General features: G+C 39.6%; 1 protein-coding gene across 1 annotated transcript; it reads right to left on the bottom strand.

Annotated features, from left to right (window-relative positions):
* Nucleotides 1-1,083: 1,083 nt before the first annotated feature.
* Nucleotides 1,084-25,583, bottom strand: LOC100349981 (vomeronasal type-2 receptor 116). The gene is given in 10 exon segments (XM_070067583.1): nucleotides 1,084-1,310; nucleotides 1,313-1,627; nucleotides 1,630-2,016; nucleotides 6,413-6,536; nucleotides 6,881-7,108; nucleotides 7,801-8,607; nucleotides 9,013-9,277; nucleotides 17,455-17,460; nucleotides 19,560-19,723; nucleotides 25,365-25,583. Coding segments are annotated over 10 exon segments (2,742 nt in total).
* Nucleotides 25,584-26,352: the final 769 nt, after the last annotated feature.

Below are 26,352 nucleotides of genomic sequence, written 5' to 3'. Positions count from 1 at the left end.
AATGGTATAAAATTAAGGAGTTTCAGGACAATGCATTATACACATGAAAATGATTTAACATGTCTAATATTTTCACTGAAATATTCCAACTCTATTATAAAGCTGACATTAATAGTAAATGAATAATGAATGAATAAATACAGTAATGAATAAATAAAAACAGCAAACAGGGGCAGACGCTGTGGCACAGCAGGTTAGCATCCTTGCCTGAAGCTTCCCCATTTCATATGGGGTCCAAGTTGGGACCCGGTGCTCCATTTCTCATCCAGCTGTCTGCTACAGCCTGGGAAAGCAGAAGAAAAAGGAACAAGTCTCTAGGACCCTGCACCAGGAACCCCTGGCTCCTTTCTTCAGATCAGTGCAGCTCTATCCAGTGTGGCTAATAGGAAGTGAACTGAACAGATGGAAGACCTCTCTCCCTCTGCCTCTCCTCTCTCTGTGTAAACTCTTTCAAATAGATGAATAAATCTTAGAAAACAGCAAACATGTAACTCATTTTATTAAAATATGAATATTACAATGTCCACCAGGTGACAATGAAAACACACAAATGAAAAGCAATGAAAAGTTTCAAGGAGAGCCTTTATCTGAGATCAGTTTGCGTTTGTGAACATGAAACCCAGGCTGAGAAATTTATACACAGTATTATTTTTGAAGAGAGGAGGATTGGGACAAGTGTGAGTGTGTAGTGGATATAACCACCACTTGTAATTATGACATCCCATGTGGGTGCCAGTTCATATCCTGGCTGTTCCACTTGGAATCCTACTCCCTGTTAATGATCCAAAAAAAGCAGTAGAAGATGGCCTAATATGCTGACACTCAAATGGACAACAGAAATGATCTTGCTTTGGCATGAACCAGCACTGGGCCACAGCAGATATCTTCAGAGTCTATCACCAGATGGAAGGTTTCTCTGATTATCCCTTCTTTTCCTGTAATTGATGCTTCAGAACAAAACCATTTTAAGAGAAACATCAACAGTTCATAAGAAGGTTACATTCTGCAAGTTATTTTATAACATCAGAATGCAAAATCGCTTTTATAAATCTTAATCTCTAACAACTGAAAACTGTGAGAGCCTTAAGAGCTACACTTCAGAACATCTGTTTCCTTGGAAATTATTCTATCCCTGAATCCTTTCAAAGCATTCTTCTCAGGTCTGAAGAGAATAATGTAGCACTTTGGAACAAAGATGCAGCCCAGGAGCCCCACGCTGGAGGCCAAGATGGAGAAGACCTCCACAGCCACCATGACCTTCCCCTTGGTGCTGTGGTAGACAGGCAGGAAGGTCACCCAGACACTGCAGACATCAGCATGCTGAACATCAGGAACTTGGCTTCATTGAAGGTGTCAGGCAGATTCCTGGCTAGGAAAGCCACAGTGAAGCTTGCCAAGGCCAAGGAACCCAGGTAGCCCAGGACACAGTAGAAGGCAGTGACGGAGCCCTTGTTGCACACCAGGATGATGTGGCCATGCTCAGAGTGTGCATCTGTGTCAATAAAGGGAGGAGAAGTCCCAAGCCAGAAGCCACAGAGAGCCAGTTGGATCAGGGAGCAGATGGGAATAATGGAGTTAGGTACCCCTGATATCAGCCACTGTCTCATCCTTCTCCCTGGGGCAGTGACTTGAAGGCCAGAAGCACAGTGATAATTTTGGCCAGGACTGTGGAAACAGCCATGGTGAACACCACTCCAAACATGGTCTGCTGGAGGACACAGGTGGTTGTGTTGGGATGACCAATGAACAATAAGGAGCAAAGGAAGCAGAAGATGAGGGCGATGAGCAGGATGTAGCTGAGACAACGATTGTTGGCCTTGACTATGGGAGTGTCTCGGTGCTTCACAAAGACCCCAAGAACAACAGCAGTGAGGACAGAAAAGCACACAGCTGTGCAGACTAGGGTCATCCCCAGGGGCTCTTCAAAAGACGGAAAGGTCAGTTTTTTGTAGAAGCACTGGTCTCGCTCTGTGTTGGCATACTGAAGATCTGGACACTTCACACACTGGTCCATATCTGGTGAGAAATGTAATTAACATCATCTTAAGTTCAGTTATTCCTGATTCACAAGTACCTTCTAGAATACCTAACGTGGCTAGTTTAGGCAAATGGTCCTTATTTGATGTGAAATACAGCATATAAAATGACATATAAAATTATTGGTGATTATTTATGTCCATCTTCCTCATGTTAGCCAGTTAATACTTCATCTTCCTAAGTACCTTACATAATGATGAGTACATGCTCTTTTTCTCCTAACAAAGCCCTAAGGGCTACTCTCTGAACCTATTCATGGTGCTTTAAAAACATACCTTAGCCTGTGTTATTTTAACACCACAAATTCCTTCTTCATTGTTTCTTTGGATTGGGAACTGATGATCAAGGTGCCAGAGGGTTCCATGTGTGGTGAGGGCTACTCTGCCCTTATACAGGGCATATTCTGCTGCATGCTCACTTGGAACAAGAGCAAGCAGAAGCCCTCAGTTTTTAAGTTTTTATTTAATGATTGCATTTTTCATACATTCACCTTTAGGAATATAGGGGTTCTTTTCCCTATACCCACCCTCCCACTCCCACTCCCATCACATTTCCTTCTCCCTCTTCCTATACCATCTCCTTCTTCATTATGGTTCATTTTTAGTTTGATTTTAAATACAGAGGACCAACTCCATGATAAGCATAGATTTCAACAGTTGGTATCCACACACACAGAACACATATAGAGCACCGTTTAGGAACAAAATTTGAAGTCAATTCTCATAGTACAACTCATTAGGGACAGAGGTCCTACATGGGACTAAGTACACAGTGACCTCTGTTGTTACTTTAACAATTAACATGTTTATGTATGTATGATGTCAGTGATCACCTAAGGCTCTTGCCATGGTCTGCCAAGCCTATGGAAGCCTTTTGTGACCAGAGACTCCATCGGTATTTGGACAGGGTCATACGCAAAGTGGTTGCTTTCTCCTCTCTTCAGACAAAAGTACAACCCTTTTTGATGACCCTTTCTTTCAACAGAGGTTTCACAGAGATCCTCCATGTAGTCTATTTTTTGCTGCAGAGTCGTGGCTTTCCATGCCTGAAATGAGCCCTTTTTTTAATGGTGCTATTCCCTCTGTACTCTCATGGCCTATTCAACCACCCAATGGTTGCAGTCTTTGTTTTAATGAGTATTCATTTATTTATAATTTACATGAAAGTCAGAGTTTCAGAAGGAAGAGGAGAAGCAGAATGGAGAGAGAGAGAGAGAAAGAAGGAGAGGAGGACAGGGAGAAAGGGAAAGAGGGAAAAAGCGGAGGGGAGAGATCTTCCCCCAGTGATTCACACCCCAAAAGACATTAATAGCTGGAACTGGGCTGTTTTGAAGCCAGTAACTGGGAGCTTCTTCTGGGCTTCCTCTATTGGTGTGAGCTCTGAAACTTGGGCCATCTTCAGCTGCTTTCCCAAGCATCAGAAGAGAGCTGCATTGGAAGTGAAGCAGCTGGGACTGAAACTCCTGACCAACTGGGATGCTACCATCCCAGCCAGAGGCTTAACCTACTATACAACAGCACCGGCCCCAGGTTCCCACTCTTAAAATCATGGACTGGGAGATCTAGTTTGTGAATTTTGGTTGCACAGAAATCACCTAGCAATCTCACTAAAACATATCTCTTTAAGGTAGAATCTGGATTATGTCATGATAGGGGAAAGCACTGATTGACAAACTACCATTATAAGGAAAATGGTCAGGTTCCAGAGAAACACAGAAGAGCTATACACTTGATACCAGCTGGATTAGTTTCCACCCTTGAACGTTTTCATCAAAGAACACACTAGGATGGTGCCTATAATCAAAGTCAGTCTGTAGATCACCTTGAAACTTACTGGCATATTTCCACTTTCCTGTCTTTTTATCCTTGAACATGAATTTTCTCTCCAGCCCTGTCTGTATCCTCTTATGTTCAATATATTGTTCCATTGAAGATTGGTGTCTCAACTTGCAGATTTCTTCCAATATTTAGTTAGTCTTACCTTTGGATATTTCATACTTTTGAGACATTACAAGTGCCATCTTTCATAGGTTTGTTTTCCAGAATTGGTAAGGAAAAGTACCTGCTTTGTACAATTTTGTATACCAGATCTACTTAATTCAATTACCGATTCACTGATTTCTTTTTTTTTCTTTTTTTTTAACTTTTATTTAATGAATATAAATTTCCAAAGTACAGCTTATGGATTACAATGACTTCCCCCCCATAAGTTCCCTCCCACCCGCATTACACCATCCCAGTATCACTTTAAATGATGCCACTTTTAAATCTTCCTTTTCAGTAAGTTGAATGTCATTCTTTTTTGACAATATGCATGGAGCCAAACCTCCTGTGTAATTTTCTGTAGAAGTTGCATTCTTTCGTCAACTTTGTATCCAATCTTCAGCTGTAATTTCCATGTTTTGTAGCATTCTAAAATACTCTTTAGGATTGAAAGCTAATCCTTCTTTTTGTCATGTTTGAGTGGTTTTGTTCTTTGTTTACAATTCATAGATCACTTAGATTTTATTAACTATTTTTCTTCAGTTATACTAATTAATATTGCATTTTTCATGTACTATAATCTGAATTAGATTTTATGAAACTCTTTGGGCATGATGTAGCTTATTTAAAAAATACTGTTGGATTTACATTGTTTGAGATTTCAAATGTATGAATTTATTTCAATAACAGTGTCTTACAATTTCATTTTGCTGAAATATCTAGCAGTATTTGATCCACCAAGTTGAGATGTTCCCATAGAAGAAACAGAATTTTTACATTTTTCCTGTTCTCTATAGGAGTTGAGAAAATATCTGAAAATTGTTTATCACAATTCAAGTATTGGAAATTATTTTAATAACTGTGAGAATATTTGGATTTTTCAAATATGGCTCAACATATTTCATAATATTTCTATCTGAGAATATCTGAATTTCTTCTATATTTTTCAATGTATCAGAATTAAATGATTAATAAGCTCTAATATTAGTATTTTTATATCTAAATAGACCTCTTCAGCTCTCTTTGTATACACACACACACACACACACACACACAGAGTAATCTTATTGTTCGCACTGTTCCATCTTGCTGAGGTTCATAAATCTTTCTTGTTTATGATCACCAACTTTAAATTCTTCCAATTTTTACTTACTTCAGTTTCCTTATAATGTCCACATTTTACCTTCAAGGGCTTGTGCTGAATTTGCAGTCATTGACCTACCTTGGTATGCATACTTATTTTTTTTTAAAGACAGAGTTACCAAGGGAGGTAGAGACAGAGTGAGGCCTTCCATCTGCTGGTTCACTCCCCAGATGGTTGCGGCAACCAGAGCTGTTCTGATCTGAAGACAGGAGATTCTTCAGAGCCTCTCATGTGTGTGCAGGGGCCCAAGGACTTGGACCATCTTCTACTGCTATCCCAGGCCACAGCAGAGAGCTGGATCAGAAGAGGAGCAGTTGGGACTAGAACTGGCACCCTTATGGGATGCTCGTGCTTCAGGCCAGGGCTTAAGCCCATTGCGCCACAGTGCCAGGTCCACTATGCATACTTATTACCGTGTATGTCAGGTTGAGTTCTTTTGATATGAATTTTATAAATGTGTGTACATATGTAAGCATAAGAAGGTTCTTGAAGATTTATATTTTGAGCAGCAATGACTTTTGTCAAAGGCTAAGATTAGCCCCATTTATGATATTTGATGAGTATCATCCTCAGGATGATATACTGCATGATTTCTAAGATAGTTTTTCACATAGCACACAGTTTGTGTAGAGTTGCACTTTCTCACTCCAAGCATGGTACACTTGAATTTGGTGAAAGCATTTTTACCTGTGTAAGCACAAGGAACCCAGACATGAGTTTTCCTATACTGAATTAGCACATACACCACACTACTCCCATGGACTGTACTCTGTTTCCAAAACATTTCATTATCAACAATAAGTTTCAAAAAATTAGAATTATACTAAATATATGGTACAAATAACTACTCATACAACACAAGCAAAAACTGGAAAATCTTTATGATGCATGTGATGCATAGTTCTGATTCATGAAATAAATCTTAGAAATGCCACACTGTTTTATGGGGTGAATATTCTCCAATCTTGGTTTCTATTCATTTTTTACCATATATATATTAGCCTGAACTCCAACATGGTCAGCATTACAGAGACATTCAGTGTTTTATATGCTTTCAAAAATAATATAGGGAGTGTATTGTGGAAAGTTTTATCCTTTTGTGGATTATTATTGATTATAAGGAATAATTTCTACCTGAAGGGGGGAAGACTGTTCTCAGCAGTCATATTCCACATACTTTCTTTCCATGGATAAGTTGATAATTTAAGAAACAGGTGGTAACTTCTCCAAGAGGCAGGCACTGACTTACCTGTCTGATTGGAAATCTCATTCTCAGGACAAGGTGTGCAATCAAAACAACAGGCAGGCTTTCCCTCCTGAGGGGTTTTCCTGAATCCAGGGCTGCAACTCACACTGCATACCGAGCGTGGAGTCTGAGAAAAATCAGATGAGTGTTGGTCATAGTTCAGACTATTACTTAAGTTCCAAGTAGAGGGTTTTCAAGTCCTGCAAACTTATTCACTGAAACTGTAAACATCTGTTTCTGACACAATGACAACATTCAATTTGATTTTCTTAAATAGATTCAAAAGATGTGGTGGAAAATGTGTGTGTACTGTCCATCCTCAGACACTAAAAACGTAAGAAAGTATTTGGATTGGAAGTGGAGTGGTTTAATGTCTCTAAGTGTCTTTTGAATAAGCCATACTGCACATACTCCCTTAGCAGTTGGGGGGTAACAATGTGTCGTGTGAACCTTATGATCAGTCCAACTTACCTCTGTAATTCCTGTGGCCCACTCTATCAAATTCTCAGAGAGAGACAACTGTTCACTCTGTGAAACGTATGGGGAAAACCACCCTACTTTAACCTTACGTCCAAAACCATATGGAAAATTCCAAAAGTTGAGAATGTCGTATTCAGCTTCCCAATTTTTCCTGTGATTCAAATTCACTAGGTCACCAGCTGGATTGGTAAACTGGAGATTCTTCAGAAATGGGTGCAACTGAAAAAATGCATCATATTCTCATGAAGACTGCCCAAGCAATAACACATGAAACCCAGGTAAGAGAAAACCTCTCTTTGTCTGTAATCACAAATGAACGATAGAACCTGTTTAGAACCACCCAATGAATTGAAGTAAAAAAAATAAACCTGATGAGAACTACATCAAGGTAAGTATGATTTCACTCATTTTTCTACAAAAACAAGTGGAATCAAAAATATCTAGCTGTGAGATTCAGACCATTTCCAACAGTGCAGTCCAAGCTACCAACACTCATTTTCTCAGTGTACCTTGGACAACTATCTGTAATAACGTTACTAGAATAAAGAACTGTGCAAATTATATGAGATCCCTTATGTTCATTGTAGATGAACATCCTCAGTAACATTTGGACCTGGAAATAATTACTGTACTGCTGAAGTTGAAAATGGAATAACACAGTCTAGGTATTTCACATGTCAAAATTAAATTGACAGAATTGGAGAGTATTTTTAAGTCACAGCACTGATGCTTATCCAAGAGACCTGCCCACTTTTCATTGGAGCCCTTTTGCTAATGACAAATTACAGGCAGAGGCTCATTTTTATCTTGTGTTTTGCAGAAAGGTTCCCAAGCTACTTGGATTGAACACCTGCAGAAACTCTTAAGGGGATCACTTCAGGAGTACATGTCAATAATGGAAACCAAGTTACCTGCCAGGGAGAAAATGCCACCTTTTCCCCATTGTTCACTGGCTGCATTCCTACCTCTTGTAGAAGCATCTCATGTATGCTGTGGGCCACAGCATACACAGCATTGTATATGTTGTAACTCCCATCACTCATGCTCATATCAAAATGATGCGGAGGCAAGGATTCCAAGGAGGCATTCAGTGGACAGTTCTGCAAAGTTTTACAGGATGTCCCAGTAACTGAGCAATTAAAAGCCAGCGACCAGAATCTGGAGAGGTAAGAGTCTTCTGGGTACTTGGAAGGGTTAGCTGTCCAAAGAAAGTTTTTGAAACCAGAGATCTCACTATGCTGGTGTGAAAAAATGAGAGTCCCATGGAATGAGTTGAGCAGGAAAGGTTTCTCAAAACTGGCAAAATCCCATTGTGAAGTGGTGACCCAGACTTTCCATGTCATTAACTGCCCCCATGATTGAAAGCTGGCGCCTATGAGTGACTCAGTGACACAGAAAAGAATCACCACATTTGCTGATGATTTTAGGATCTGTATATGAAATGTACTTTGGAATGAAGAAAGTGACTCAACAGTGGCTGGGTTCAATTCCGCAAAGTCTACACAGATGCCATTCTTCTGTAACTCTACTTTCAAATCAGACATAAACTGAATACCTTTTGGGAGGTCTGAGATGGCCAAACCCACCCAGGTCCACCCAAAATGGAGCATCAAGGAGGCCATGCCATGGGCCAGAGAAGTGTCTTTGGGTGCCAACTGATAGAGGGAAGGAAACTCACCACTGTCACTCAGAAGAGGTTCAAAAGGCCCAAGGGTCAGCTAAGGGAAAAGGCAAGAAATCTGTGTAAGGTTATTGTCATAGTGTAAAACATTATTCCTGAAAAAATTAAGCAATAACGGAAGTGTCAGATTTTAGAATATTTAATTTTTATCATTTCCCAGTACATAAAAGCTTCCTAGTTCATGAATCATTAGACTCACAGGTTGCAAAAACATTTCTCCTTTTTACTCACCCACACTTCTTCTTCAGAACAAATGTGGCTAATCCACAAAATCTCTGCACGTCTTCTCTTTAGATCACATACTGTGTCAAATGTATAAGGTCTCTGTCATTTTAATTTTTGGATCTAAGTAAGGCACCTAAGATGATGTACTTTATCCCACTTTTTCACTACACACTCACCTGTGGAATTTTGTAGAGTTCCAGCAGTGTCCCCTTTGGACAGCAATGCTGCTTTCTGATATTACAGCAACAGACTTGTTCTGTTTCCTACATGTGTAATTAGGAACGTGCTTTTCCAGTCCCGCAAGCCAGATGAAGGGGTTCTCCATCACAGTCATATGACTGTGCATGACATTATAGAGACCAAATCCCAAGGTCATGTTGGGTAAAAGATAGGGGTTTTTGTTGATCTCCTCAATAGCGAAAACCAAGGCCAGAACATACTGGTAGTTTTTGGACTGAAACCTGCATGAAATGCACAAGGATCTTTAAGGGAAAATCCTCCAATCCAGATTATCATCAATTCTGTGATTACTGTGAGATGGAATGGTCATGGCCAAACATTCATATGTTCTAATCCATATGTGTAGATTTGCTGAGTACAGAGTGTGAACTGTTGTATTTGCAGGACACATGTCCTCACCAGAACCAAAGCTGCTACCAACTTTTACTGGTTTCCAAGCCTAAATGATTCTGAAAAATTAGATCTGCTTTTACATCATAATGTCTTGGGCATGTTATCCCATGGTTGTCCATGTAGCCAAAGAGCATGATCTTATTTTTGGATGCAAACCTCATCAATTTTAATCATCTCTGGCAACAGCTACCTCTTCTAAGTGTTTGTATTTGATATCTAAAGTAAATGCGGGGGGGCGGAGCCAAGATGGCGGAATAGTGAGGGCGCGCACCGATAGTCCGGGAAAATTTAGTTTAATAAAAGGGGAGTTACGGTAGCCGCAGAAAAAAGAACCAGGAAAAAATTGCACGGGAATCGTGAATCGGAGGACCTACTGGGAGAACAAGGTCGCCCACCGCGCGGAAGCCAAGTTGCGGGACGGAGCCGCAGAAGCCCCAGTGCTCCAAGGGGAGTGCATGCCACACAGACAACAGCGGGGAGACTTGGGACGCTCCACACATCGGCGCTGGAAGGGGAGGTGAGCTCAATAACCCGAGACATTGGTGGGGAAATGGGGGTCAGAATCTAGAGGGGGGCCGGAAAGTGCAGCAAACTCACTACCGGAAAGAAGGAAAAAAAAAAAGCTTCGGGGTTTCTCTTCCCCCTAACCTTGCAAAGGTTACAAGGCTGCAAGACTAGAATTCCCAAGAGACAAAGAGCAGGCCTGTGCTCTGGATTTACATATCAATGGGGGAGAGCTAAGGAACTGAGTCACTACAATTCAGTAGCCTAGGCAACCCAGTGGGAGTCCAGAGGAGCCAAAGACTGGAAGCTAAATACCATCAATTCTGCATAGCCATGCCCTGCGGTGTTACTTACCCCCTGAATAAATAAAATAAATAAATAAATAAAAAGAGAGAGATTTACCACGCATAACCTGAGGGTGTCACCTTTGCACACCCTTAACCTGGAAGAACCAGGCAGAGCTCTCAGGCCGCACCCATCTCAAGCCTCCAAGGCTCCTCCAACAGCAGGCAGTCCACTTAACACGGACACAGTATAAATAAAAAAAAAAAAAAGAAAAAAAGAAAAAAAAAAACGCACAGTGATGCAAGAAGAATTAACTATGCCGAGTAACAAACACAGAAATAGAGGGAGCAAGATCAACGATGACACTATGATGCCTCCAAATAAGCAAAACACCCCAAGCCAAGAGTATGAAGATGATGAGATAGAAGAAATGCAAGATACGGATTTCAAAAAATTTATGATAAGAACATTTAGAAGTTTTCAAAAGCAAATCCTTGAACTACAGAAATCCTTAATGGACAAGATTGAAAATCTCTCTCGTGAAAACGAAATTTTAAGGAAGAGTCAAAATGAAACTCAGAAACTAGTAGAACAGGAAAGTGTTATAGTGAAGAGAAATCAAAATGAAATGAAGAGCTCAATAGATCAAATGACAAACACATTAGAAAGCCTTAAAAACAGAATGGGTGAAGCAGAAGAGAGAATATCGGACTTAGAAGATAGAGCACAGGAAAACATACAGTCAAACCAAAGAAAAGAAGAGGAAATTAGAAACCTAAAAAATATTGTTGGGAATCTACAGGATACTATCAAAAAAACCAACATTCGAGTTCTAGGAGTTCCTGAAGGCATGGAGAGAGAGAAAGGATTGGAAGGCCTTTTTAGTGAGATACTAGCAGAGAACTTTCCAGGTTTGGAGAAGGACAGAGATATCCTAGTACAGGAAGCTCATAGAACCCCCAATAAACATGACCAAAAGAGATCCTCACCACGACACGTGGTAATTAAACTCTCCACAGTGAAACATAAAGAAAAGATCCTAAAATGTGCAAGAGAGAAACGTCAGATTACTCTCAGAGGATCTCCAATCAGACTCACAGCTGACTTCTCATCAGAAACCCTACAAGCTAGGAGGGAATGGCGAGACATAGCACAGGTGCTAAGAGAGAAAAATTGCCAGCCCAGAATATTATATCCTGCCAAGCTCTCATTTGTGAATGAAGGTGAAATAAAGACCTTTCATAGCAAACAGAAATTGAAAGACTTTGTGGCCACTCGTCCGGCCCTGCAAAAGATACTTAAAGATGTGCTACACTCAGAAACACAGAAACACGGCCATCAATATGAAAGAAGGGAAAGGAAGAACACCTACCAGTAAAAGAGCATGGGAAGCTCAAAGCATATACTAGAAAATATTTCCGGGAAAATGGCAGGGCAAAGTCACTACGTATCAATAGTCACATTGAACATTAATGGTCTGAATTCTTCAGTTAAAAGACACCGTTTAGCTGACTGGCTCACAGAACACAACCCAACTATTTGTTGCCTACAAGAAACACATCTCTCTAACAAAGAGGCATGCAGACTGAAAGTAAAAGGTTGGAAAAAGATATTCCATGCCAACAGAAACCAAAAAAAAGCAGGTGTAGCCATATTAATATCAGACAAAATAAACTTTAATACAAAAACTGTTAAGAGAGACAAAGAGGGACACTATATAATGATTAAGGGTTCAATTCAACAGGAAGATGTAACTATTATAAATGTATATGCACCTAATTACAGGGCACCGGTCTATTTAAAAGATATGTTAAGGGACTTAAAGGGAGATTTAGATTCCAATACAATAGTACTGGGGGACTTCAATACTCCACTCTCAGAAATAGACAGATCATCCGGACAGAAGATCAACAAGGAAACAGCAGATTTAAATGACACTATAGCCCAAATGGATCTAACAGATATATACAGAACTTTCAACCCTACATCTACAGACTTCACATTCTTCTCAGCAGCGCATGGAACCTTCTCTAGGATTGACCACATACTAGGCCATAAAGCAAGTCTCAGCAAATTTAAAAGAATTAGAATCATACCATGCAGCTTCTCAGACCATAGCGGGATGAAGCTGGAAATTAGCAACTCAGGAAACCCCAGAAAGTATGCAAACACATGGAGACTGAACAACATGCTACTGAATGAACGCTGGGTCATTCAAGAAATCAAAAGAGAAATCAAAAACTTTCTGGAAGTAAATGAAGACAACAACACAACATATCAAAACTTATGGGATACAGCAAAAGCAGTATTGAGAGGCAAATTTATAGCAATAGGTGCCTATACCAAGAAATTGGAAAGGTACCAAATAAATGAGCTTTCAGCGCACCTCAAGGACCTAGAAAAACTGCAGCAAACCAAACCCAAATCTAGTAGGAGAAGAGAAATAATTAAAACCAGAGAAGAAATTAATAGGATTGAATCCAAAAAAAACATTACAAAAAATCAGCCAAGCGAGAAGCTGGTTTTTTGAAAAAATAAACAAAATTGACACCCCATTGGCCCAACTAACTAAAAAAAGAAGAGAAAAGACCCAAATCAATAAAATCAGAGATGAAAAAGGAAACGTAACAACAGACACCACAGAAATAAAAAGAATCATCAGAAATTACTACAAGGACCTGTACGCCAGCAAACACGAAAACCTATCAGAAATGGATAGATTCCTGGACACATGCAACCTACCTAAATTGAACCAGGAAGACATCGAAAACCTAAATAGACCCATAACTGAAACAGAAATTGAAACAGTAATAAAGGCCCTCCCAACAAAGAAAAGCCCAGGACCAGATGGATTCACCGCTGAATTCTACCAGACATTTAAAGAAGAACTAATCCCATTTCTTCTCAAACTATTCAGAACAATCGAAAAAGAGGGAATCCTCCCAAATTCTTTCTATGAAGCCAGCATCACCTTAATCCCTAAGCCAGAGAAAGATGCAGCACTGAAAGAAAATTACAGACCAATATCCCTGATGAACATAGACGCAAAAATCCTCAATAAAATTCTGGCCAATAGAATACAACAACACATCAGGAAAATCATCCACCCAGACCAAGTGGGATTCATCCCTGGTATGCAGGGATGGTTCAACATTCGCAAATCAATCAATGTGATTCACCACATTAACAGACTGCAGAAGAAAAACCATATGATTATCTCAATTGATGCAGAGAAAGCATTTGATAAAATTCAACACCCTTTCATGATGAAAACTCTAAGCAAATTGGGTATAGAAGGAACATTCCTCAATATAATCAAAGCAATTTATAAAAAACCCACAGCCAGCATCCTATTGAATGGGGAAAAGTTGGAAGCATTTCCACTGAAATCTGGCACCAGGCAGGGATGCCCACTCTCACCACTGCTATTTAACATAGTTCTGGAAGTTTTAGCCAGAGCCATCAGACAAGAAAAAGAAATCAAAGGAATACAAATCAAGAAGGAAGAAGTCAAACTATCCCTCTTTGCAGACGATATGATTCTGTACTTAGAGGATCCAAAGAACTCTACTAAGAGACTATTGGAACTCATAGAGGAGTTTGGCAAAGTGGCAGGATATAAAATCAATGCACAAAAATCAACAGCCTTTGTATACACAAGCAATGCCATGACTGAGACAGAGCTGCTAAGGTCAATCCCATTCACAATAGCTACAAAAACAATCAAATACCTTGGAATAAACTTAACCAAGGACGTTAAAGATCTCTACGATGAAAATTACAAAACCTTAAAGAAAGAAATAGAAGAGGATACCAAAAAATGGAAAAATCTTCCATGCTCATGGATTGGAAGAATCAACATCATCAAAATGTCCATTCTCCCAAAAGCAATTTATAGATTCAATGCAATCCCAATCAAGATACCAAAGACATTCTTCGCAGATCTAGAAAAAATGATGCTGAAATTCATATGGAGGCACAAGAGACCTCGAATAGCTAAAGCAATCTTGTACAACAAAAACAAAGCCGGAGGTATCACAATACCAGACTTCAGGACATACTACAGGGCAGTTGTAATCAAAACAGCATGGTACTGGTACAGAAACAGATGGATAGACCAATGGAACAGAATTGAAACACCAGAAATCAACCCAAACATCTACAGCCAACTTATATTTGATCAAGGATCTAAAACCAATCCCTGGAGTAAGGACAGTCTATTCAATAAATGGTGCTGGGAAAACTGGATTTCCACGTGCAGAATCATGAAGCAAGACCCCTACCTTACACCTTACACAAAAATCCACTCAACGTGGATTAAAGACCTAAATCTTCGTCCTGACACCATCAAGTTATTAGAGAACATTGGAGAAACCCTTCAAGATATTGGCACAGGCAAAGAATTTCTGGAAAAGACCCGGGAGGCACAGACAGTCAAAGCCAAAATCAACTATTGGGATTGCATCAAATTGAGAAGTTTCTGTACTGCAAAAGAAACAGTCAGGAGAGTGAAGAGACAACCGACAGAATGGGAAAAAATATTTGCAAACTATGCAACAGATAAAGGGTTAATAACCAGAATCTACAAAGAGATCAAGAAACTCCACAAAAACAAAACCAACAACCCACTTAAGAGATGGGCCAAGGACTTCAATAGACATTTTTCAAAAGAGGAAATCCAAATGGCCAACAGGCACATGAAAAAATGTTCAAGGTCACTAGCAATCAGGGAAATGCAAATCAAAACCACAATGAGGTTTCACCTCACCCCTGTTAGAATGGCTCACATACAGAAATCTACCAACAACAGATGCTGGCGAGGATGTGGGGAAAAAGGGACACTAACCCACTGTTGGTGGGAATGCAAACTGGTCAAGCCACTATGGAAATCAGTCTGGAGATTCCTCAGAAACCTGAATATAACCCTACCATTCGACCCAGCCATCCCACTCCTTGGAATTTACCCAAAGGAGTTTAAATTGATAAACAAAAAAGCGGTCTGCACCCTAATGTTTATTGCAGCACAATTCACAATAGCCAAGACGTGGAACCAACCTAAATGCCCATCAACGGTAGACTGGATAAAGAAATTATGGGATATGTATTCTTTAGAGTACTATACCGCAGTAAGAAACAACGAAATCCAGTCATTTGCAACAAAATGGAGGAATCTGGAACACATCATGCTGAGTGAAGTAAGCCAGTCCCAAAGGGACAAATACCATATGTTCTCCCTGATCGGTGACAACTGACTCAACACCAAAAAGGAAACCTCCTGAAGTGAAATGGACACTATGAGAAATCGTGACTTGATCAGCATAGCTCTGACTGCTAATGGACAACTTAATACATTATCCCTCATAGTATTTTTTTTTGTCTGTTCTACTTAATATGACTGGTTTAATTCTGTAATTATCACACAGTTATTCTTAAGTGTTGAAAATTAACTGAAATGTGATCCCTGTTAAACATAAGAGTGGGAATAAGAGAGGGAAGAGATGTATAATTTGGGACATGCTCGGGCTGACTTGCCCCATTTGGTAGAGTTGGAAACATACCAGGGGATTCCAATTCAATCCCATCAAGGTGGCATGTGCCAATGCCATCTCACTACTCCAAGTGATCAATTTCAGTTCACAATTGATCATAATGAAAGGACTAAGAGTCAAAGGGAGCACATAAACAAGTCTAGTATCTGCTAACACCAACCGATAGAATAAATAAAGGGGAGAGTGATCCAACATGGGAAGGGAGATACTCAGCAGACTCATAGAATGGCGGATGTCCTAAATAGCACTCTGGCCTCAGAATCAGCCCTAAAGGCACTCGGATATGGCTGAAAAGCCCATGAGAGTATTTCAGGCATGGAAAGCCAAGACACTCTGGCAAAAAGATCTCTGTGAGTGAGATCCCAGTGGAAAGAACAGGTCTTCAAAGAGGGAGGTGCCTTTCTCTGAAGGGAGGAGAGAACCTCCACTTTGACTATGACCGTGTCTAAACAAGATAAGAGTCGGAGAACTCAAGGGGCTTCCATAGCCTTGGAAACTCATAACTGGTGCATAGGGAGATTACTGATGCCATAAACAGGAGTGTCAATTGGTAAAGTCAACAACAGGAGTCACTGTGCACTTACTCCTCATGTAGGATCTCGGTCCTTAACATGCTGTACACTGAGGCTTAATGCTATAACGAGTACTCAAACAGTATATTTCACTTTGTGTTTCTATGGGGTGCAAACGACTGAAATCTTTACTTAATGTACACTAAACTGATCTTCTGTTAAAAAAAAAAAAAAAAAGAAAGAAAGAAATTTTCAATTCCCAACTTGACTCTCACTGGGATTAAACATGACAATAGGTCTGATCTGATTTCATCATCATTTAAAAAAAATCATCTATTATTTTTCACTTTATGTTTCTGTGTGGGAGCAAACTGTTGAAATACTTACTTAAGGTATACTAAGCTGATCTTCTGTATATTAAGATAATCGAAAATGAATCTTGATGTGAATGGAAGGGGAGAGGGAGTGGGAAAGGGGAGGGTTGTTGGTGGGAGGGACGGTATGGGAGGGGAAGCCATTGTAACCCATGAGTCGTACTTTGGAAATTTATATTCATTAAATAAAAGATAAAAAAAAATAAAGTAAATGCTACAACAGGCTCTGGAATGCCCTCTCTAAAGTTCATGCACACCTAGGAGTACACTCCAGTTGTCAAAGAAAGCATGACAAGGAAACGCATATCATCTTTAGCACTGCCTCTAAATGTTTCCTACATCCACAAACTACAATGATTCTTCATCTTACCACATCATTAAGTGCTTCTTGAAATAGCAGTCATATGATCATAAGGCTGCAGGTTGTAAAGGGAAAAGAGAGTACCTCAATTGAAGGCTATGTGTTCAAAAAGAGGGATGATGTCACAGTACTGAGAATGGTAGATGGGAGTCTGTAATTGATCCTGAAAAATCTCTTCCCCATCATACTTACCCATCAACCAGCATCACAAGCCAAGAAAATAAAATTGAATTCAGAGCTTGAAAGAAGGGAAATAGTGAAAAGGGAGGAGCACTTTAGAGAAGCTGGAAACACTCCCTGGCTGAACATGAATCACTGGGCTACGAGGCACCTGATGCTTTACAATTAAGCCAGTCATGCATTTAGAACACTAAACATATGTGAAAGTAAATCATTATGAGTGATATCAGTATTTACTCCAAACCGGCCTTCTTCACTCACGTTTTCCTACAATATTGAATATAAATAGCCTTACATGTGAAGGAAATGATGCATTTCTACTTTTCATTATGAGTGATATCAGTATTTACTCCAAACAGGCCTTCTTCACTCAACTTTTCCTACAATATTGAATATAAATAGCCTTCCATGAAAAGAAAATGATGCATTTCTACTTTCTAGGATCTGACATTTCACAAAAAATGCAAATGAGGAGCCCCTTGTATTTATTTCTGATGTCCTGTGTGTTAATTCCTTATGAATAGACTAGGTCATGTACACTGCTTGTTAAGGGTCACGTGTTCTCCAGAGGAAGTGACAGTTTTTCAGTTCTTGGTCCTTGCTATAACATAATATGGATATATGTATGCATATTATATATGTATTCTCTCTATATATCTATACATAGGTATACTATAACCATGCACACAGTAGCTATATATATAGTTTTTTATGTATATATAATTTGCATACATATTTGCTATCCAAATATGTCATTCATACTTTGTAGAATGAGGAAATTTGAAAATCATTGCTATGAATCAAATAAAATTCAGTTTTGTATTTCATATATCTGTTTCTCTCCTCATTACTATGACACTTGCATTATTCCGCATCCTCTAAATTCTTTCTCCAGCTGCTGCCTTGTACCAAAATGTCTAGACGGCTCTTGGACACACTGGAATTTGTAAGAGTTTATCTCTTTTATGCTGTGTTCTTTATCTCTAAAAACAGTTTATCAGTAACTGTTGTATATTTTAAAGTTAGTGAATCTAACATTGGAGGGTATAGCACCTAAATCTATTGACAGTTCAGTATTTCTTGTTTTTCCAAGTATCATCAACAAAGATATTTTCCCTGAGTTTATTAAGATTTGATTATGATCTCCAGTTTGCATGGCATACATCTTGGAGGAACATAGCCTCTTTTCCTACTACTGGAAAGTCACTATTTCCTCATCTCCATCATTAAGGGTACACTTAAATGATGTGCTGCATGCATAACCAGGGGGAATACTACTACTAATGAATAAATATTTCATGAATTGGACCCCATGGACACATATTAAGTTAGGTAAATTTATAAAAATCAATGTGAAGTGAGTAATATTGCTACACCAAGCTAGTATACATTAGATTTTTTTCAGCAGAGATATTTGGACAAATGCCTAAAATACTTCATCAGTTGCATCACCTTGGTGGCAACAACTATACTTCTCAAATCCATTGGCTTTAATGATACTGAAATGATCTATGTCCTAATACCTACCTTCTACCAAAGTTCTATGCAGCTGCAACCTACTTCCTGTAGCCTTACAGTAGAAAACAATTAGAAAATTGTCACCCTCATAAACAGGTTTGAAGAAAACAATTCCGCTGTCCTACAAGATACTATATTCTGCATGCATGAAATTTATATATGCTATATATGTATATGAAATATTTATATTTAGTTACAAATAAAGGATCTTCAAGAGGGGCAAAAACAGAATAATCCCCCTTAAGAAATCTATTTTGCCCAGAAAAGGCAGAATCAGGGAAACACTGTAAATGTAGTAGATTACAACCATTGAAATTCTTATGGGTATATTCATCAGTAAAATATAATTATTATATTTGTGCAAAGGTGTTGCCCTGAGATTACTTTTACATAGAAAAAAATTTTGAATCTTTTCTCCTTTACAACTGTAGAAGAAATGAAGTGTTCTCATGGCCCCAAATCTAGTATGTAGCAGAAAAGAGTGTGAGCACATGTGGAAGAGCTCATGTAATTCAGTTCATTCATTTCAGTGCATGGGTTCTGTAAGAATCTACTACTGAGGCACAATAGGCCCCGGAGCTGATGAAAGTGGACAGGGAAGGATAGGAGGATACCGACCAGATTCTGGTTCCCCCTCTGATGAGACAACATTTCCCTGAGCCATCCACGGTGCCAGGCAGAAAGAGATGTCTTCCTCATGCCCCAAATCAATTACCAGCAGTTTTTAGGAGGGACAGAAGATGGACAGGGCAGGGATACAGAACATATTTGCCTATCCATTTGCAGACCCAATAAAAAGTAGCTAATATATAAATAAATGGAAAATGGTTATGGCAAGGAGAACTTACCATCTGAATCTGCGATATTTGCTGAAACTTCTCTCAATTCTGGGAACATCATATGTGTAAATGTGCAAAAAAGCAGCGATCTCAATATCTCCATCCTTGTAAAAACTCTGTTCCATCTGGGAATAGCAGTCGCGACCATCCTGACATGTCACAAGGAGATACAGCTGCAGAAAGAGGACGAGAAAAATCAAAGAAAACATCTGTGAAAAACCCTATGAGACAAGAGCACTGGAATATGCAGGGTCATGCAGGTGGAAACATAGTGTGTGTGTGTGTGTGTGATTGCTTGAAACAAGTCACTTTTTTTTTTAACTTTTATTTAATGCATATAATTTTCCAAAGTACGACTTATGGATTACAATGGCTTCCCCCCCATACCGTCCCTCCCACCCACAACCCTCCCCTTTCCCACTCCCTCTCCCCTTCCATTCACATCATGATTCATTTTCGATTATCTTAATATACAGAAGATCAGCTTAGTATACATTAAGTATGGATTTCAACAGTTTGCTCCCACACAGAAACATAAAGTGAAAAATAATAGATGATTTTTTTTAAATGATGATGAAATCAGAGCAGACCTATTGTCATGTTTAATCCCAGTGAGAGTCAAGTTGGGAATTGATAATTTCTTTTTTTTTCTTTTTTTTTTTTTTTTACAGAGGATCAGTTTAGTATGCATTAAGTAAGGATTTCAAGAGTTTGCACCCCCATAGAAACACAAAGTGAAATATATTGTTTGAGTACTCGTTATAGCATTAAATCTCAATGTACAGCACATTAAGGATAGAGATCCTACATGAGGAGTAAGTGCACAGTGACTCCTGTTGTTGACTTTACCAATTGACACTCCTGTCTATGGCATCAGTAATCTCCCTATGCTCCAGTCATGAGTTTCCAAGGCTATGGAAGCCCTCTGAGTTCTCCGACTCTTATCTTGTTTAGACAAGGTCATAGTCAAAGTGGAGGTTCTCTCCTCCCTTCAGAGAAAGGTACCTCCTTCTTTGAAGACCTGTTCTTTCCACTGGGATCTCACTCGCAGAGATCTTTTGCCAGAGTGTCTTGGCTTTCCATGCCTGAAATACTCTCATGAGCTTTTCAGCCAGCTCCGAATGCCTTTAGGGCTGATTCTGAGGCCAGAGTGCTATTTAGGACATCTGCCATTCTATGAGTCTCCTGAGTATCTCACTTCCCATGTTGGATCACTCTCCCCTTTATTTACTCCATCGGTTAGCGTTAGCAGGTACTAGACTTGTCTATGTGTTCCCTTTGACTCCCAGTCCCGTCACCATGACCAACTGTGAACTGAAACTGATCACCTGGAACAGTGAGATGGCATTGGTACATGCCACCTCGATGGCATTGAATTGGAATCCCCTGGTATGCTTCCAACTCCACCACTTGGGGCAAGTCAGCCTGAGCATGTCCCAAATTATACATCTCTTCCCTCTCCCATTCCCACCACCATGTTCAACAGGGATCACATTTCAGTTAATTTTCAACACTTAAGAATAACTGTGCATCAATTACAGATCTAAATCAGTCATATTAAGTAGAACAGATAAAAAAACTACTAAGAGGGATAATGTATTAAGTTGTTCATTAACAGTCAGGGCTATGCTGATCAAGCCACCATTTCCCATAGTGTCCACCTCACTCCAACAGGTTTCCCTCTTGGTGTTCAGTCAGTTGTCACCGATCAGGGAGAACATATGGTATTTGTCCCTTTGGGACTGGCTTATTTCACTCAGCATGATGTGTTCCAGATTCCTCCATTTTGTTGCAAATGACTGGATTTCGTTGTTTCTTACTGCGGTATAGTATTCTAAAGAGTACATATCCCATAATTTCTTTATCCAGTCTATCGTTGATGGGCATTTAGGTTGGTTCCAGGTCTTAGCTATTGTGAATTGAGCTGCAATAAACATTAGGGTGCAGACCGCTTTTTTGTTTGCCAATTTAAATTCCTTTGGGTAAATTCCAAGGAGTGGGATGGCTGGGTCGAATGGTAGGGTTATCTTCAGGTTTCTGAGGAATCTCCAGACTGACTTCAATAGTGGCTTGACCAGCTTGCATTCCCACCAACAGTGGGTTAGTGTCCCTTTTTCCCCACATCCTCGCCAGCATCTGTTGTTGGTAGATTTCTGCATGTGAGCCATTCTAACCGGGGTGAGGTGAAACCTCATTGTGGTTTTGATTTGCATTTCCCTGATTGCCAATGACCTTGAACATTTTTTCATGTGCCTGTTGGCCATTTGGATTTCCTCTTGAAAAATGTCTATTGAGGTCCTTGGCCCATCTCTTAAGTGGGTTGTTGGTTTTGTTTTTGTGGAGTTTCTTGATCTCTTTGTAGATTCTGGTTATTAACCCTTTATCTGTTGCATAGTTTGCAAATATTTTTTCCCATTCTGTCGGTTGTCTCTTCACTCTCCTGACTGTTTCTTTTGCAGTACAGAAACTTCTCAATTTGATGCAATCCCAATAGTTGATTTTGGCTTTGACTGCCTGTGCCTCCCGGGTCTTTTCCAGAAATTCTTTGCCTGTGCCAATATCTTGAAGGGTTTCTCCAATGTTCTCTAGTAACTTGATGGTGTCAGGTCGTAGATTTAGGTCTTTAATCCATGTTGAGTGGATTTTTGTGTAAGGTGTAAGGTAGGGGTCTTGCTTCATGCTTCTGCACGTGGAAATCCAATTTTCCCAGCACCATTTATTGAATAGACTGTCCTTGCTCCAGGAATTAGTTTTAGATCCTTGATCAAATATAAGTTGGCTGTAGATGTTTGAGTTGATTTCTGGTGTTTCAATTCTGTTCCATTGGTCTATCCATCTGTTTCTGTACCAGTACCATGCTGTTTTGATTACAACTGCCCTGTAGTATGTCCTGAAATCTGGTATTGTGATGCCTCCGGCTTTGTTTTTGTTGTACAAGATTGCTTTAGCTATTCGAGGTCTCTTGTGCCTCCATATAAATTTCAGCACCACATGGAGATTGAACAACATGCTCCTGAATGAACAATGGGTCATAGAAGAAATCAAAAGAGAAATCAAAAACTTTCTGGAAGTAAATGAGGATAACAGCACAACATACCAAAACTTATGGGACACAGCAAAAGCAGTGTTAAGAGGAAAGTTTATATCAATAGGTGCCTACATCAAGAAATTGGAAAGACACCAAATAGATGAGCTTTCAATTCACCTCAAGGATCTAGAAAACCTACAGCAAATCAGACCCAAATCTAGTAGGAGAAGAGAAATAATTAAAATCAGAGAAGAAATCAACAGGATTGAATCAAGAAAAACATTACAAGGCCGGCGCCGCGGCTCACTAGGCTAATCCTCTGCCTTGCGGCGCCGGCACACCGGGTTCTAGTCCCGGTCGGGGCGCCGGATTCTGTCCCGGTTGCCCCTCTTCCAGGCCAGCTCTCTGCTGTGGCCAGGGAGTGCAGTGGAGGATGGCCCAAGTGCTTGGGCCCTGCACCCCATGGGAGACCAGGATAAGTACCTGGCTCCTGCCATCGGATCAGCGCGGTGCGCTGGCCGCGGCGGCCATTGGAGGGTGAACCAACGGCAAAGGAAGACCTTTCTCTCTGTCTCTCTCACTGTCCACTCTGCCTGTCCAAAAAAAAAAAAAAAAAAAAAAAAAAAAAAAAAAAAAAGAAAAACATTACAAAAAATCAGCCAAACGAAGAGCTGGTTTTTTGAAAAAATAAACAAAATTGACACCCCATTGGCCCAACTAACTAAAAAAAGAAGAGAAAAGACCCAAATCAATAAAATCAGAGATGAAAAAGGAAATGTAACAACAGACACCACAGAAATAAAAAGAATCATCAGAAATTACTACAAGGACTTGTATGCCAGCAAACAGGGAAATCTATCAGAAATGGATAGATTCCTGGACACATGCAACCTGCCTAAATTGAACCAGGAAGACATCGAAAACCTAAACAGACCAATAACTGAGACAGAAATTGAAACAGTAATAAAGGCCCTCCCAACAAAGAAAAGCCCAGGACCAGATGGATTCACTGCTGAATTCTACCAGACGTTTAAAGAAGAACTAACTCCAATTCTTCTCAAACTATTCAGAACAATCGGAGAAGAGGGAGTCCTCCCAAATTCTTTCTATGAAGCCAGCATCACCTTAATTCCTAAGCCAGAGAAAGATGCAGCACTGAAAGAGAATTACAGACCAATATCCCTGATGAACATAGATGCAAAAATCCTCAATAAAATTCTCGCCAATAGAATGCAACAACACATCAGAAAGATCATCCACCCAGACCAAGTGGGATTTATCCCTGGTATGCAGGGATGGTTTAATGTGCGCAAGACAATCAATGTGATACACCACATTAACAGACTGCAGAAGAAAAACCATATGATTATCTCAATAGATGCCGAGAAAGCATTTGATAAAATACAACACCCGTTCATGATGAAAACTCTAAGCAAACTGGGTTTGGAAGGAACATTCCTCAATACAATCAAAGCAATCTATGAAAAACCCACAGCCAACATCCTATTGAATGGGGAAAAGTTGGAAGCATTTCCACTGAAATCTGGAACCAGACAGGGATGCCCACTCTCACCACTGCTATTCAATATAGTTCTGGAAGTTCTAGCCAGAGCTATTAGGCAAGAAAAAGTAATTAAAGGGATACAAATTGGGAAGGAAGAACTCAAACTATCCCCCTTGCAGATGACATGATTCTGTATTTAGGGGACCCAAAGAACTCTACTAAGAGACTATTGGAACTCATAGAAGAGTTTGGCAAAGTAGCAGGGTATAAAATCAATGCACAAAAATCAACAGCCTTTGTATACACAGACAATGTCATGGCTGAGGAAGAACTTCTAAGATCAATCCCATTCACAATAGCTACAAAAACAATCAAATACCTTGGAATAAACTTAACCAAAGACGTTAAAGATCTCTACGATGAAAATTACAAAACCTTAAAGAAAGAAATAGAAGAGGATACCAAGAAATGGAAAAATCTTCCATGCTCATGGATTGGAAGAATCAATATCATCAAAATGTCCATTCTCCCAAAAGCAATTTACAGATTCAATGCAATACCAATCAAGATACCGAAGACCTTCTTCTCAGATCTGGAAAAAATGGTGCTGAAACAAGTCACTTTAATACTGCTCCATCTGACCTCTTTCCACCAGCTGTCCACTCATCCATGGGGGAATCTGATACTTTTCTGCCCAGAGGCTCTGTAGTTCAGGTCTTCTGTCCTGGTGAAAAACACAAGTAGAAAAACATGTTTGTGAATCATCCTCTTCACCCAGGTGCCAGACTCAAGGGAGAGACTCCTGCTAATTACATTTGGTCCAAGGGCTTTGTCAATAAACCACTCCATGAACTTTTGGCAATTATGTACCAGGATTGCATCAGAGGGCATGGAGGGAGGCATCAGGTGAGGCTTTCAGTAAGCTTTCAGACCAGAAATCTCCAGTGTCACACACTACAATGACTCAAAGTGCAACAGGGCAGCCTCCCTCAAGCAGTGTTCTGGGAAGCCACAAATCACTTTGATAGCACATAGACTCCAAACCAATCCTGTTTACAGAGATTCCCACTAGGACATGTGGTTTTCAATCACTGTGAAACCAGTAATCAGCCTGAATTCAGATATGTCCATTCTGCATTTCTAATCACTTCATCTTTAGTTGTAAAACATAAAAAACTTCCACATTGCTGTTAACCATGGTAATCCCATGATGATCTGCTTTTGCACCTACAACCTTGGTTGGTGCTCACATGAGAACCTGGGACTATTTGAGTACTTATACCTTTTTTACTCTAAGCAGACAATACCAGCTGGAAGTCACCTCTTTATTCCCACCACCACAAACACCAAGGGTAGAATCATGCATGCAGACACCTGTACTTCTTGAATGCAAGTGACTTTCAGGATGCTTATGTAGGACACCATCAGGGCAGCTAGGTACCATTAAACCTTTGCCAAACCACAGACTGTACAAGACGAGAGTGAACAAAATGGATATCATGTCCTATAGGCAATAATGAGGATCAAAACTGACTAATCATTTGTGCTTGTATACCTGTGTGAGGTATTGCCAATAGAATAAATCTAATAAGGGGGGTAAGAAAGGGCATATATGTGAACTCTATTTTTCCACTCAAAAGTTTTTTAAACTCAAATTACTGTAAATGTGGTGGCTAATATTTTAAGTAAAACACATTTTTCATTGCTTAGCCACTTCTCTGATGCCATTAGGGAGATTTTGATTAGGGGTACACGCAAAGTGAGATGCAGTATAGGAACAAAATACACAACAGAATTCAGTGACTTGCCTAAAATTGAAAATATAATTTCTTGATGAGTTAAACTTATTACTGATACATTGATGAAGCTTGTTGTCTATTCAGTTAAACAAGAAAAATAAATCTAAATCAGAGAGCAAGCATCCGCTGTTCTCTCTAATGTGTAGGAACTAAAAATAGAGTCAATCTTAATGCACTCCATTCACTGAAAATAAATTGGGAATGGAGAGGATGAATTCCAAGCAATGAGGAGGCTTCAGAAAATTCATGGAAAATGTGTGTTATGAAACAGTTATGGACAATTTTTTTAAAAATTAGCACCCAGATTTCTTCAATATTTTTGCTTAAGTGTTTCTTTCATATTTAACATTTTCATCTTCTATATCCTTAATGCTGCATTTGACATTTTTTATAGTTTGTGATGAATGCTTCAATTCTAGAACTTCAGACTTAATTCAGGGAAATATATATTCTAATTGCATAAACTTATAT

Source organism: Oryctolagus cuniculus (assembly GCF_964237555.1).
Source record: "Oryctolagus cuniculus chromosome 16 unlocalized genomic scaffold, mOryCun1.1 SUPER_16_unloc_1, whole genome shotgun sequence".
In the NCBI taxonomy this organism is placed as follows: domain Eukaryota; kingdom Metazoa; phylum Chordata; class Mammalia; order Lagomorpha; family Leporidae; genus Oryctolagus; species Oryctolagus cuniculus.
Note: the sequence above shows the minus strand (reverse complement) of the source record. Positions and strands in the feature narration are given on the sequence as shown.